The sequence below is a fragment of the Podarcis tiliguerta genome (genome assembly GCF_965153285.1).
Source record: "Podarcis tiliguerta genome assembly, chromosome: 9".
Classification (NCBI taxonomy): domain Eukaryota; kingdom Metazoa; phylum Chordata; class Lepidosauria; order Squamata; family Lacertidae; genus Podarcis; species Podarcis tiliguerta.
The window spans coordinates 21,477,986-21,492,953 of NC_139542.1; the positions used below are offsets into that span (position 1 = coordinate 21,477,986).

Consider the following 14,968-nt stretch of genomic DNA (forward strand, 5'->3'; position numbering starts at 1 on the left):
GTAAGTAGCTAAACCAGCATTTATTTGTTTCTCTTTTTTTAAAGGGTGATGCATTTGTCGACAGCACTACATATGATGGAACGACTCCCCTTCACATAGCAGCTGGAAGGGGGTCTACAAAAATGACAGCTCTTCTCAAAGCAGCAGGTAAGAAAATAACATTAAACTCTTCCTGATGCTTTAGTGCTGTGAAATAATTTTCCCCCACACTCTCCTTGATTATTGCCTTTTTTTCTTAATTTCCCAGCGGTATTCGCAAGTTACATTCAGTGAGTGTACTGTCTTTGTAAACAAATAGTAAAGCTATACAGTTGCTGACATGCAGTGTAGAGTTTGTGTGCCTGTGTGCACAGTGGTTGAACTATACAAATGACCAAGTCACACTGTTTCACACAAACTTGCGTAGACAACATGTTCTTGTGTTCAGTGTACTATTAGGTACTGTGGTCTAAACCACCGAGCCTCTTGGGCTTGCCAATCAGAAGTTCGGAGGTTCGCGATGGGATGAGCTTCCGTTGCTCTGTCCCAGCTCCTGCCAACCTAGCAGTTCGAAAGCACGCCAGTGCAAGTAGATAAATAGGGAAGATAAATGGCATTTCCGTGCACTCTGGCACTTGTCATGGTGTCCCGTTGTGCCAGAACCAGTTTAGTCATGCTGGCCACACGAACCGGAAAGCTGTCTGTGGACAAACGCCGGCTCCCTCAGCCTGAAATCGAGATGGGCACCGCAACCCCAGTTGCCTTTGACTGCACTTAACCATCCAGAGGTCCTTTACCTTTCCTAATAATAATAATATTATAATAATAATAATAACTTCTATACTGCCTTCACCCAAAGATTACAGGGCAGTTTACAATACTGTATGCACAATGCATACAATAACAACAGACAAAAGCAATACCAACACAATCTATAAGACCATAGATTGTTTAATTAGCCAAAGGCCTGGGAGAAGAGGAATGTTTTTGCCTGGTGCCTAAATATATGTGACAAAGGTGCCAGGTGAGTGTCACTGGGGAGAGCTGCCCACAGGTGGGGAGCCACCGCAGAAAAAGCCCATTCTCGTGTTGCCACCCTCTGGACTTCTCGTATAATGTGTGAGGAAGACTCCTGTCCCCTATGCTGTTTTTCCATCACCAGTGTTGAAAGTAAGATTTAATGACTAGCTTTTGCATGTGGAATGTGGTGGGAGTTGCCTCAGGTAGCAAAATGACCCCAACCAAATCAGTAATTTTCCCTTCCCTCCCAGAAGTTGGACTGCAAACCGTTTTGTTCTCTGAGCAACTCCAAGCCATTGCACTGTAGCAAAGAGGCATCTCATCACCACAAGCATAATACAATATTAATAACTGGTGGATATAAATAAATGGATTTAGAAACTGTCATGAAGCACTTGAGCTCCCCCTTCTGGAAAAACATTTGTAGCAGCATTGAATAAGTTGCAGGAAAAGGCCCTAAGACATTGTTCTAATCGTGTAACACTAAATTCTTAAAGAATGAGAAGTTTTTAAACAAGAGAGGGAAACGGTGAAGAAGAAAAATAAGAATCCTAAACAAAACAAAGACTTCTGTCCAAAAGCATGCATCTTTTTGATAGGCGTGAACCATGCAAAACGAACAAAAAGATTCATTTTTTACCCAGTCTAGCATTTTAAATCTATCGTTCTTGGATAAAGGTAAAGTAGGCTTTATATATGGCAACCTTTGGTGAGCGACAGATCTTTCCCATTCTGCATATAGAAGCCAAACAGAGTGGGAGTAGAGTCTTACTCGGTGATGCTTAGGCAGGTCAGATTAGGGGGCCTAGGGCAGGCAGTGTGGGGGCAGAGAGGATGAGGATGAACAACCAGAGGTTGCTACTGCCACCCACCACCCCACATCAAGCCGCCCAAGGTGGTTGCCTCATAATGTTAGGGCTGGCCCTACACACCGGAATTCCTTTTGCGTATTTACTTGACTGAATGTTAGAGCAGAAGGGTTTACTGATGCGAAGGTGTTACGCTCTTTCACCGTGGTGCTTTGCTTCATCTCGCAGGCGCAGATCCCCACATTGAGAACTTTGAACCATTGTTTGAACAAGATGATGTGAAAGACAGAGATGGTGAAGATGAAGGGGTCATACCTGGAACAACACCTCTGGACATGGCAACTAGCTGGGAGGTAAATGGTTAGGCTGAAGGCCTCTCAACAGCCAGTACATCTTTCATTTAAGGCCTGTTTGAGAATATGGACCAGGCCCTTTTTCCCAATCTGTGTACGAGAATGTGGGGAGAACTAGTCTTTAGTATTAAACACTACAATATATACCCATATATATATATATTGCAGTTTGGGGTGACAATCAAAGATGCAGAGGTTGACTTGGTTGCAGCTGCAACTTATTTACATTTAAAAAATCTCTTTTCTTTAATGTATGGCTGCGCAGAAGCAGAAGGGCTTTTTTGTGACAGTACTCACCTGTACAGAGTACTGGCACCTCTTTACTTTAAAAATGGAAGCAGTCACTTCCATTTTTTTCTTTGCAGTTATGCTGGAGGAGGCGGGGAAAGTGTGGGGGCCCAAGGCTCACCTTCCTCCAGCACTTAAATACAGATATGCTACCAGCTGACCACTGAAGACTATAAATGCCAGACTTGAAACTTAAATGTACAGGATGCAGCTGGATGCTTTCGCTTTGCGTTTGCACTAATTAGCTAACTGTTCTTCCTAACAGGTGTATGATATCTTGAATGGTAAACCCTCCAAATCAAAAGTAGCTTCCGAAGATCTATTGACACAAGGTAAGTGTGTGTATAAGCAGGGCAGGGGGACGGGACTGGCTGAGATTTCTTTCTTCTCCAGCTTAGCTTGATTGCTCAGTATTATTTTGCAGCAGGTTTGCTGTAGGGCACTTATTGTTCTTTGCTAAAAGCACACTTGAGATCTGAATTGTACAGTCTGACCTAGGAGGCAGCACTTTTTGCCTTCAGCCATCTCAAGGTTCCTTAAACAACACTATCTATTCTCCCTGGAAACCTCTCTCAGAACAGCCATGTGATGCCACCTTTCTCTCATCCATCAAATCCTTATAAAAACCCTTTCCTGTGCAGCCTTTCTCTTAGGCTGCAATTCTAAACGCACTTACCTGGGAGTAAGCTTTGTTGACCTCTTCAGGGCATGTACAGTATTTCACACTTCACCTCCTAGATTTTATTTCCCAGCTGAAACAAAGACTTACCCAAGCATCCTGACTTAAATTACCCCTAATCCATACTCTGTTTTGAAGGAAGCCTGATACACATACACACACTCTATTACCCATGAAGCTTGGTTCCCCCTCCCCAACTCCTTGTCAGAATTTTAGTCAGTAAGCTCTTCAGGTCAGAGATGTTTCTCTTTTGCTATCACTCTGTAAAGTTCCATATTTGATAGTGGATGTGCAATGCTTAACCGATAATCAGAGTAATCCATTTTAATAGACTAAAAAAGGTGATTCAATTAATTAGGCAGTGTTTTCAAAAACATTTATTAATAATACAAATACATATTTAAGAAGTGCATGTCATCTAAAAACAAAGCATTGTTTCTGTTTCAGGACTAATTTTGACCCACTTGAAAACTTTTATAATCTACAGTTGCTCAACTCATTGCAATTCTATGCATGTTTACTTTAGAAGTAACTCATGCCAAGTGCGCTTAGGATTGCAACCTAACATTTCTTTTGTCATGTGATAGTCCTAGTTATATTGATGAAAGCATCTTTTTATAGCTCCTTTCCTGGTGAAAAAATGGTTTCATTTCAGCAGCTAAGAGATTTTGTACATCCAAACTCAGCTCCTTAGCTTTTGTCCCATCCAGTCCCTGGCAAGAGAAAGAGCTCCTTGGCAGCAACCTGGGCAAATTAATTTTCTCCCCATATCTAGGCCAGGTAGTGGACAAAGGGCACTAGGATCACTGTGAACAGATGATGAATTTTAACACACCTTGAAACTTTAAAAAAGCATTGTCCTATTGATGTGTTATACTTGTGCTGTCTCTTAAAAAAGATGGGCTATGACCAGCATTTAGTTCATGGGTAGGCAAACTAAAGCCTGGGGGGCTGAGTCCGGTCCAATCACCTTCTAAATCCGGCCCGCAGACGGTCTGGGAATCACCATGTTTTTACATGAGTAGAATGTGTCCTTTTGTTTAAAATGCATCTCTGGGTTATTTGTGGGGCATAGGAATTCATTTTTTCCCTTCAAAATATAGTCCAGCCCCCCACAAGGTCTGAGGGAGAGTGTACCAGCCCCCTGCTGAAAAGGTTTGCTGACCCCTGGTTTAGTTGAAACAGACCAGCATGCCTGGAAGGAATAAGGAGGCTCACATCCGGCATTGAAATTTGCACTGGAGACTTCGGGATGGTCAAGTTCATGCTCAGTTCTGGCTGTAGTCAACAGTGTGTTTTTACACACTGCTGTATTTAAAACGAGCATTTGCTTCCACTTGAGAAGCAAGGGTTAAAGTATAGCTAGTGGCGAGTAAATTCACATTCGGTTTTATTTTTCACTTTCTTCCAGGAAACATGAAAGAGCTGAAGGAGGATGTCAAGTTACAGCTTTACAAGTTACTTGAAGTGCCTGATCTGAACAAAAACTGGTCCATGCTGGCGCAGAAGCTTGGCCTAGGGATACTTAACAATGCCTTCCGGTTGAGCCCCTCTCCATCAAAAACCCTGCTTGATAATTATGAGGTAACTCGAATAACGTGCCTAATGGGCCAGCCCAATGGCCCATTTAGCCTTGCATCCTGTCTTTAATGTCTATAAGCACCTGCCTAGTAAGATCCCTCAATAATTCCTTGTCACAACGGCCCTGAGGGTGCCTGTGCCTATGACAATGTTTCTATTGATTATAGAACAGGAGACGACCTATCATTTGCACATGGCGAGTTAGTCACTCCAGTTCTGTGCACTTATCAGTGTGCATATTGGGCTTGAACTGGGGAATTTGGGACCTTTAGGCCCTGTTGATCATTTCCAACCCTATGATGTTAAGAATACCCCTTTACAGGAGGATGTATGAAGGATCCAACCCCTTTTTAGGCTGCTGCAGTATTTAGAAACTCACTGTAAGGTGAGAGATTCCCTCAGTGTTAATCTCAGAAAAAGTTTGTGTAGTCATGCCATGCACATGGCAAGACGCAATCATATAGGTCTTTCATTTGTAAATTAAACAATGCTCTCCAACTATTACATATTTTATTCTGCCATGTGGCTGCATGTTTATAAGAATTCTAGGGATATCTCATGTTTGTTTCTGGGCCCAATTGAAGAGGTTCACGTTAAAGAGTTTACTACAGGCTCCCTTGGGTCAGACTGGCAGAAAAAAGCCCCATGTTAGTTCCAGCACCCTCAGAAGCTGCGGGGTGGCAGCTCCTAAAGCTAGGCTGTGGAATGTTACTGGCACCATCATTGTAGTTTTGTCACATGCTAATGATTCACCTTGACTTTGACACCTGAAATATATCTACCGTATTTTTCGTCCCATAGGACGCTCCATCCCATAGGACGCACTTAGTTTTTTAGAGGGGAAATAAAGGGGAAATTTTTTTCCTTTATTTCCCCCCCAAAAGCAGGTCGGGGAAACCGAACCAGGTCGAGGAACAGCGGGGTGGCGGCACTGCACCTCCCTGCTGTCCCCCAAGCTTGTGGGGCTGGCCGATGTCTCCCCGGCGCGAGGGGCGCTCTGCTTCAGGGCGCCCCGCCTGCCGGGCAGCAGGCTGCTATCCGCAACGTGGGGAGCCCTGCTGGGAACTCCTGGAGGGCTCCCCACACTGCGGATGTCTGCCCGGCGCCAGGGGCGCTGTGCTTCAGGGCGCCCTGCCCGCCGGGCAGCAGGCTGCTATCCGCAGCGTGGGGAGCGCTGCGGGGAACTCCTGGAGGGCTCCTGACGCTGCGGATGTCTGCCCGGCGCAAGGGGCACTCTGCTTCAGGGCGTCCCTCGCGCCAGGCAGCAGGCTGCTATCCGCAGCGTGGGGAGCCCTGCGGGGAACTCCTGGAGGGCTCCCGACGCTGCGGATGTCTGTCCGGCGCGAGGGGCACTCTGCTTCAGGGCGCCCCTCGCGCCAGGCGGCAGGCTGCTATCCGCAGCGTGGGGAGCCCTGCGTGCCTAGGCTGCGGATGTATTCCCGAAGCGTCGGGCGCTCTGCTTTCAGGGTGCCTGACGCTCCAGGAAGCAGGCTGCTATCTGCAGCCTGGACATCCCTGCGGGACCTCCCGCAGGGCTGCCTAGGCTGCAGATGTGTTCCCGAAGCGCCGGGCGCTCTGCTTTCAGGGCGCCCGATGCTCTGGGAAGCAGGCTGCTATCCGCAGCCTGGACATCCCTGCGGGACCTCCCGCAGGGCTGCCTAGGCTGCAGATGTCTTCCTGAAGCCTGGAGAGCGAGAGGGGTCGGTGCGCACCAACCCCTCTCGCTCTCCACGCTTCAGCGAAAGCCTGCATTCGCCACATAGGACACACACACATTTCCCCTTCATTTTTGGAGGGGGAAAAGTGCGTCCTATAGGGCGAAAAATACGATATTTTAGGACCCACCCTATTCTTTTGATGGTGAATTGTTTTAACTGATTTTAATATCTTTTTACATTGTTGTAACCTACCCCAGGACCTTATTATTACCACCTGCCTAATAATAATGATAATAATAATAATAATAATAATATACTCACCTTCACTCAATAAGTGTTGATCTTTCTGTTCTTTGAAGGAAAATCAAAGCCAATTGTCAAGTTACCTACCGTGAAGTTTTTTTTAGATCTGCACTTGCAGAGAAAGCTAATGATCCTCTTTTAATTAGGTGGAAAGCCTGCCTCAGTTTGTTTACCTTTATTTTAATATCTATGCAGGTTTCTGGTGGCACTGTAAAGGAGCTGGTTGATGCCTTGATAGAAATGGATTGTACAGAGGCTGCAGAAATAATTCACAACTCATTATCCATCTCATCGAGCCAGTCCAGCAAAGAGCAGGCAAAGGATGCAAGACCTCCATTATGCGAATCGCCTTCCCCTCCCATGATAGCACAAACAGGTAAACTGCTCTATGCCAATCAATGCTCCTGCAATAAAAAAAACATTTTGCAGCTCCACCCCACCCCCGTGGCAGAGATGGTAATACGGACAGAACAATGAGGTGTCTAGATTGTTTGATTTAAATGTGACAAACCTAGATTCAAATCCTTTCGCAGCTGCAGAACCTACTGGATGAGGTTAGGAATTCCCTAACTCTTGTAGGGTTCTTCTTAGCCTAAAACATTGCTGTGAAGTTCCTGGAGAAAAGGGCAAGACACACATATCCATTCAACTGCAGAACTAGTCAGCTCCTGAGTTGATGCGTCTCAAAGAGTATTCAGACTAGGTGTCCTTGACAAATTCCCATAAATTTCAGTGCAAAGTTACTCGATGCACACTTCCAGACTAACGTTGTCGATCAGAACATATATTTATCCCTTTATGTTTCACACTACTCTGAGCCCACAACTGTATTGCAAAATTTAAAGAAACCTACCAAAATGTGTTTTTAAAGCTGTTGGTTTGAAATAAAACACATTTTGAATTGTATGCATGGAAATCAAATACATATTTGAATAGATATAACCTATGAGAATTAGGAATGAAAACATGCAGGACTGACATGGATGAGGAATGGATTGATTTCAGTCCTCCGCATTTAAAGCTTTTGGAAGGGAAGTGCCATGAATTAAGACTGAATTTAAAATAGTGCTGGAACCTTAGAAAACACAGGTCACCTTCCCAATGTTCTAGCAGCTGGTGCAGCCTTGGCATTTAGTAACATGGTAGGAAAAACAAGCTTAGCACAAGGACAACCCAAGGCTTCAGGACATGTGAAGCTGCCTTATCATATAATACCGCTTGGCCATCTATCCCAGCATTTTCTGGATTGTCCATGTTCTTAGGCAGAAATCCTTCCTAGCTTTGCCAACAAAGCTCTTTTAATTAGAAGTGCCAAGGATTCAGCCAGAGACATTGAGTGTGCAAAACATGTTGCCTGGAAACACTAATATTCGTAAAGCTCCTGCCCTGGACTCCTTCTGCAGCTGCTAGTAATTTTTGTTTTATTTTCACCATTGTCTGGGGAGCAAAGAGGCCTTTCCATTGCTCTTTTGATTTATTTGCTGAACTGCATATATTGCAATTGTATTAGCATTTTCTTAAAACCCTATGAATTATGCAACATGTTCCTTTTCCCCTCTGCCAGGTGATCTCAAATTCCAGGATGCTGAAAGTATTTGTGACAGCGGTGTAGAGATTTCCCTCCGCAAACTCAGCTTCACATATTCAGAGTCTTTCACCAGCAAGTCACCGGTAACACTTAAGAAACTAACCACAGGCTATGGCCAGGACAACTTGCCACAAGGCAAAATTGAAGCCACTTAGAGGTGTGGAATGGTTTTGTAAAGTTTCCTGCAGAGGGAGGAAGTTGCTAACAATTCAAAGTGCACTGGAAGAAAAAGCTCTTTTAAATGTACATCGATGGGACTGTTCAAGAAACGGGAATCTGGTCCCGGTAAAGTGGGAAGCTCAGGACCAGCAGCATGAAGATGGAGTGGCCTTCTTTCTTCCTAAGATCTTCACCTATAGAAGAAATGGACTACCACCATGATGTATGGTAAAAGTTACAAGAGAGACATTGGCTATGGAGCGCGGAACAGGGTCGTAAGCAGTGATCAGGATAGATACTTAAGTCAAAAGAATATCATGTATATTTCAGTAAGTATATTTAAATCTGGTGTCTATAAAAATCATCCAAGCTTCAGACTGTTTTCCCCATACTGTTTTACCAGCTTTCTGCTGTAAATATTCTTGTTTAGATGAAATTTCTCAAGGAAAATAATGTGCTTTTTAAATGCTTGGTTTTTTTATTTTACTTTTATAATAAAAGACAAAATTCACATTTTCTATATTTTTGTGCTGAAGCACACATGGAAAAGCAGCTAAGGTCCTGGAGGCAAACTGCTCCCATTAGCTTGATGACAAAGCACTCATAACTTAAATCAGAAGGTGAATCAATAGGGTGAGGCATTTTTCCCTTATGAGATCACCTGAGTAAGGCCTAAGATCCTGCTAAAAAAATTCAGTAGCTTCTCTCAAGGGCGGCTTAACTCCTTAAGAGGTAAAGAAGGTGAGAACACAGAAGGCCACTGTATGTGTCCATAGAAACCCCCCTTAAACTCTCTTGAACTATAGGAAGAAACTACCGTATTTTTCGTTCCATAGGACGCTCCGTCCCATAGGACGCACCTACTTTTTTGGGGGGGAAATAAAGGAAAAAAAATTTCCCTTTTTCCCCCCAAAACCAGGGCGGGGAACAGTGGGATGGTGGCGCTGCACCTCCCCGCTGTCCCCCGAGCTTGTGGGGCTGGCCGATGTCTGCCCGCGCCAGGCGGCAGGCTGTGGACACCAGCGCGAAGCACGGGGCGTCCTCCGGAGGGCACCCCGTGCTCCGCGCTGCAGGCTGCCGCCCGCAAGCCTTGCGCTCCCGGGGGGAGTTCCTCCCCCCCGTGCGCAAGGCTTGCCGACACCTGCGCGAAGCACGGGGCGTCCTCCGAAGGGCGCCCCGTGCTCCGCGCTGCAGGCTGCCGCCCGCAAGCCTTGCGCACCCAGGGGAACTCCCCCCGGGTGTGCAAGGCTTGCGGATAGCTTCCTGGAGCCTGGAGAGGAAGAGGTGTCGGTGCACACCAACGCCTCTCGCTCTCCAGGCTTCCGCGAAAGCCTGCATTCGCCCCATAGGACGCACACACATTTCCCCTTCATTTTTGGAGGGGAAAAAGTGCATCCTATAGGGCGAAAAATACGATATTTGCACCTTTTTCCACTTGTGTGTCAGATAGCTGTGAGCTGGACACTAAACAGGCAAGGGTGCTGAAAAAACATACTGGAAGTGGGAAAGACAGGTGAACCAAGATCAACAGGTCCTTGTGGCAACTTTAACATTGACATTATGACATAAGCATTCATGGACTAGGGCCCACTTCATCGAAAGAATAGAGTGTGATCCTCGGTCAACCATTATGTGGGTTTGAAGGGGGATGTACAGTCGTACCTTAGTTGACGAACGCCTTGCGACTCAAACGTTTTGGCTCCCGAACACTGCAAACCCAGAAGTGAGTGTTCTGGTTTGCGAACGTTCTTTGGAACCCGAACATCCAACGCGGTTTCCAACTGAGTGTAGGAAGCTCCGGCAGCCAATCGGAAGCCGCACCTTGGTTTTCAAACGTCAGATGGACTTCCGGAACGGATTCCGTTCGTCAACCAAGGCACGACTGTAGAAGTTGATTGGCAATGGTACAGCCTGTGACAAGATTCAGAGTTTACATGTATAAAAATGACCACCCTTCACAGCCACAGATGATAAAGAGAACCAACTGTTAGGTCTTTTTAAGATGACACAATACTTAGCTGTCACTCTGTTGCAGCAAAAACCACCAGCAGCCCTCTGAACACAGTGTGGACCAGTGAAAGAAGGAATCCTTAGCTGAGAAGTGCCACAGTTCAAGCCAACCAAAAAAATAACAGCCAGTGATTTTAAAGACCTCCTTCCAATGAGTAGCTGCTGACTGAGAATATGCAGTGGTAAAGGAAAAAATACTCTGCTTATGCCTGCAGCCACTCCTATTATCTTTTTTCCTCCCATCTTTAGCAGCATATCAGGCCTACTTTGCAAGTGGTTCCTGGACTTTTGCACCTAGCACCTATAAGTGAGATCTGTGTGCAGCCTCTCCACCTTGCAACTTTAAGCCTGCCTTGGGGCACTGTTCTAACTATCTGGGTAGTGAGACCCTTAGGGAAGTCCCACATTGACTAGCCCCAATAACTAAGACTTCCATTACCACCTGTCAGGGGTTCAGGAGCAGAGTCACAGGAGAGGGAAGAAACGGAGAGCGAGGGGGAGGAGTCGGAAGGAAATGTCAGCGGCGACAGTAGTCCGAGGTCTCTGAGTCTCTCCAGTGACTCGGATGATTCACAGAAAGGGGCCCCCATGGTCAGGGCAAGGGGGACACCTCGGGAAGAAGGGGCCAGAGGGGACTCAGAGAGTAACAGCTGGAAATCCGGACCAGCTTCCCCCCCAGAGTGCAGTAGGGGGGAGGAGTCCAAGGCATCGGGATCAGGGAGCGCGCAGGCAGAGGGAGAGCGTGAAGCAGGAGTGGCCACACCCTCGTCAGGGAGCGAGGAAACGGTCATCAGGAAAGTTAAACGCGCGCGCGCGCCAAGTTCAAATGTACAGGAGGGCGGCAAGGTGGGCAGCCCGGGTAGGGAGCCAGGTCCTAAAGCCCGCCGAAGAGAGGGGGAGGAGTCAGAGGGGTCCAGCTCTGCGTCAGAAGAGTCCAGGAGGGAAGAGACCCCGGGGGGTAGTAAGACCCAGAGGAAGAGAGAGAGAAGGAGGAGGTGGAGTAAGATTAGAGTTTTAAGCTGGTGCACAGGGGGCGGAGATCCAGATAGAGCTTCGCCGGTCTAAAGCTCAGACGTAGAGCTGGGACGCTGAGATTTGTAAATGGAGACTATTCTTCAATAAAGACTTTGATACTGTACTACCGGCTAGCGTTGGTCCTTGGTGAGCTGGGACCCGGAGCCAGCTCTGACAGTAAGCTCTATCTCCATTCTTAAAGTTTTGGCACCAAGAACCTCGCCACGTGAGTTGACGCAGCGAGGGCAGAGGAGGGGTGCTTCAAGAGCTCACAGAACTCAGGCAAGATGACGACGGAAGAGCAGATATCCGCCCTGCAAGAAGCTGTGACACGACTCAGCACGGAGGTAATTGCATCCAGAAAAAGAGAGGAGGAAATGAGTAGCGCCTACCGGGATCTCCAAGTAAGATTGGACGTGATTTCCAAACAGGGGCCACCTGGATCCAAAGCAGAGGGCATTGGATTGGGAAAGAGGGGAGGCAGCCTTGTATCCCATTTTGACGGGAGTTTACAGCAGTACCCCAACTTTAGAGCAGACCTGTTGTTTGCGCTGGATCTGCTTGACAAAGACTTTAGAGATGAAAGAGAGAAAGTGGGGTTTATCCTATCCCATTTGCATGGTGAAGCCAAAACGTGGCTGAGAAATTTATGGAGGGACAATGATCCGGCGCTCCAAGACGCGAAGGCTTTCATTAAAGCTATGGACTCGTGTTTTTTATCAAAGATAGACGTTGATATTGCCAGGAGAGACATACATGGACTTAAGCAAGGCAAAGCCAGCGTGCGTCAGTACCATACGCGTTTCTTCGCACTGGTTCATGCACTGGGATGGGACAAAGCTTCTGCGCCAGTGAGAGATCTCTTTTGGGAGGGCTTGAATACAGAAGTAAAAGCCGAGATTGGAAGGGGGGAGAGGCCAAGGAGCACCCAGGAAGTGGTCCAGAGGGCTCTGGAGATCGGGGTGCATCTGGAGGAACGTCCTTGCAACAGAGAAGAAGGACGTTGGGGAAGGGCACCAGCCAGAGCACCTCCCTTCTATCCCAAAGAAGCAGCGCGTGCGCAGTCCACGCCCTCGCAGGGAGGGGGAGAGGAACCGATGGAGCTCGGAGGTGCCAGGGCTCAGTCAGCTACCAGAGCCCTGACGCCGGGAGCAGTCAAGACGAAGCCTCCTAGAGGGAACAGGAAGTGCTACATCTGCGACAGTGCTCAACACATGGCGAAAGAGTGTCCCCAGAGGCTCCACAAGCACACTGCAGCATCAGCAACAGTGACAGAAGCAACGCAGCAGGGAAACGACAGAGTCTGGCTGGAGGAAGAGGTACTGGGGTCCAGCCAGACAAATCAATGAAACAATCCCCAGGGATTTTGCAGCCCACAGACCCCCTCCCACCCAAACCAGTGGTGCAGCTTACAGCGTCTCTCCAACTGCCCAACGGAAGCACTCTGGAAGTGCCCATCACCATTGACTCCGGCAGCAACGCCGACTTTATAGGACTGGATTTTATTCAGCAGCACAATATACCACTGCTGCCAGCCACACTGCCCCTGAAGGTTGTCACAGTGGATGGCAGGGACTTGCTAGGGGGGCAAGTGGTGCAACAAACGCAACCAATGGTGATGCGGATTGGAAATCACCAAGAGGTCATCAGCTTCAACGTCACCAAACTGTCAGGCACGCCGGTAGTCTTGGGCATGAGTTGGCTGCACAGGCACAGTCCAGCATTGGCGTGGTACCAACGCCAATTGACCTTCGGTTCCTCCTATTGCGCGGAACATTGCATTCTTCGTAGCCAAGAAGAAGGAGGGGAAGACACGCAGCTACAATTGAGCACGCTGCAAGCAGTGCCACGCAAGTACGCAGCGTTTTTGGAGGTTTTCTGCGAGAAGGAAGCAGACAAGCTGCCTCCCCACAGGCCCTATGACTGCCAGATTGACCTCCTGCCAGGGGCGACGCTGCCAGCCGGGAAACTGTATTCCATGTCTGAAGACGAGCTGCAGGAGCTCAAGGAGTTCATAGACCTCAACTTAAAGCGCGGTTTCATCCGGGAGTCGAAAGCAGCGGGGGGCAGTCCTGTATTCTTTGTGAAGAAAAAGGACACGCCCCAAAAAAGACTTGTAGTGGATTTCAGGCTCTTAAATTCAAAGACCAAGCCCACAGCCTTTCCAATGCCCAAAATAGATGACCTGCTTGCAACGGTGAGGAAAGGACGCGTTTTTACAAAGTTGGATCTGAGAGGGGCGTACAACCTGATCCGCATACGGGAGGGGGACGAGTGGAAGACTGCCATGTTCACGCCCCTGGGCACATATGAATATAGAGTTATGCCCTTCGGTTTACAAAATGGCGCCCACTGTTTTCAAGCGTTCATGCATCACGTCCTGGCGGGTCTTCTCTACAAGAAATGCGTCTGCTTCTTGGACGACATCCTGATATTCTCAGAATCTGAGGAGACCCACGAGGGGGACGTCAAGGAGGTTCTGCAGCGACTGCAGGAGCATCGGCTGTACGCAAAGCTGGAGAAGTGCCAGTTCGACAGGAAGGAGGTGGATTTCCTGGGCTACAAGCTGTCGGACAAGGGGCTCGCCATGGACAGCGCCAAGGTTCGCGCGGTGTTGGATTGGAAGAGCCCGCGCAATCGGAAGGAGGTCCAGCGGTTTGTGGGGTTCGCCAACTTTTACCGCAAATTCATCAAGGGGTTCGCGATGCAGACAGCGGCCATTACCGACACGCTCAGCTCCAAGAAGAAGAAGTTCATCTGGACGGAGCAAGCGGAGCAGTCCTTCCAGAACCTCAAGCGTCTCTTCTCGTCCGAAGGGCAGCTACTGCATGTGAATCCCAGCAAACCGCTGAGGGTTGAGACGGACGCCTCAGACAGAGCCGTGGGCGCCGTACTGTTGCAGGAGGACCCGCATGGGGACTGGAGACCGTGTGCCTTCTACTCTAGGAAGCTCAGCAAGTCAGAGCAGAACTACACCATCTGGGACAGGGAGTTGCTGGCCATTCATGCAGCATTCAAGGCGTGGCGGCACTTCCTCATCGGGGCCAAACACACTGTGCAGGTTCGCACGGATCATAAGAACTTGGAGTACTGGCGCACGGCAAGGTTCCTGAACCAGCGGCACATCAGATGGGCGGAGTTCTTTGCGGATTTCGACTTCAGGATAGAATACATCCCAGGCGACAACAACATCATGGCAGATGCACTGTCCAGAAAGCCGCAATACCTCGAAGAAGCGGCGCCAGCAGCGGCCAAGCACATTTTCGCCCAGAAAGCGTGGGCGTGCGCTTCCGCAACCGTGGACCTGGAAGCGGTCCGTCGAGCACTGCAGGAGGACTCCTTCGCTCTAGCCAAGATGGAGGAGGTGCGCAAGGGCACGGTGAAAAACGACGAGTTCCAAATAAGGGACGGATTGCTCATCCGCAGAGGAGCACTCTATGTACCGGGAGATGAGCTCCGCGCGAAAGTACTGCAGCAGTTGCACGACGCGCCAACCGCCGGGCACTTCGGCAAGGAGAAGACGGCGG

At 48.3% G+C, this 14,968-nt stretch overlaps 2 protein-coding genes across 2 annotated transcripts in view; one reads left to right on the plus strand and one right to left on the minus strand.

Moving 5' to 3' along the window:
- NFKB1 (nuclear factor kappa B subunit 1) overlaps positions 1-8,928 on the plus strand; it is a 67,225-nt gene extending 58,297 nt beyond the window's left edge. The window contains exons 19-24 of the mRNA XM_083456760.1: positions 45-147; positions 2,037-2,161; positions 2,715-2,781; positions 4,540-4,712; positions 6,866-7,046; positions 8,235-8,928. Of these exons, the coding sequence (XP_083312886.1) occupies positions 45-147; positions 2,037-2,161; positions 2,715-2,781; positions 4,540-4,712; positions 6,866-7,046; positions 8,235-8,413 (828 nt within the window). The 3' untranslated portion in view covers positions 8,414-8,928. The remainder of the gene's footprint in view (positions 1-44; positions 148-2,036; positions 2,162-2,714; positions 2,782-4,539; positions 4,713-6,865; positions 7,047-8,234) is intronic.
- MANBA (mannosidase beta) overlaps positions 8,873-14,968 on the minus strand; it is a 65,521-nt gene continuing 59,425 nt past the window's right edge. Inside the window, exons 18-19 of the mRNA XM_083456769.1 lie at positions 9,832-10,869; positions 8,873-9,230 (exon numbers count right to left, since the gene is read on the minus strand). The gene's annotated coding sequence lies outside the window, so the exon portion shown is untranslated. The remainder of the gene's footprint in view (positions 9,231-9,831; positions 10,870-14,968) is intronic.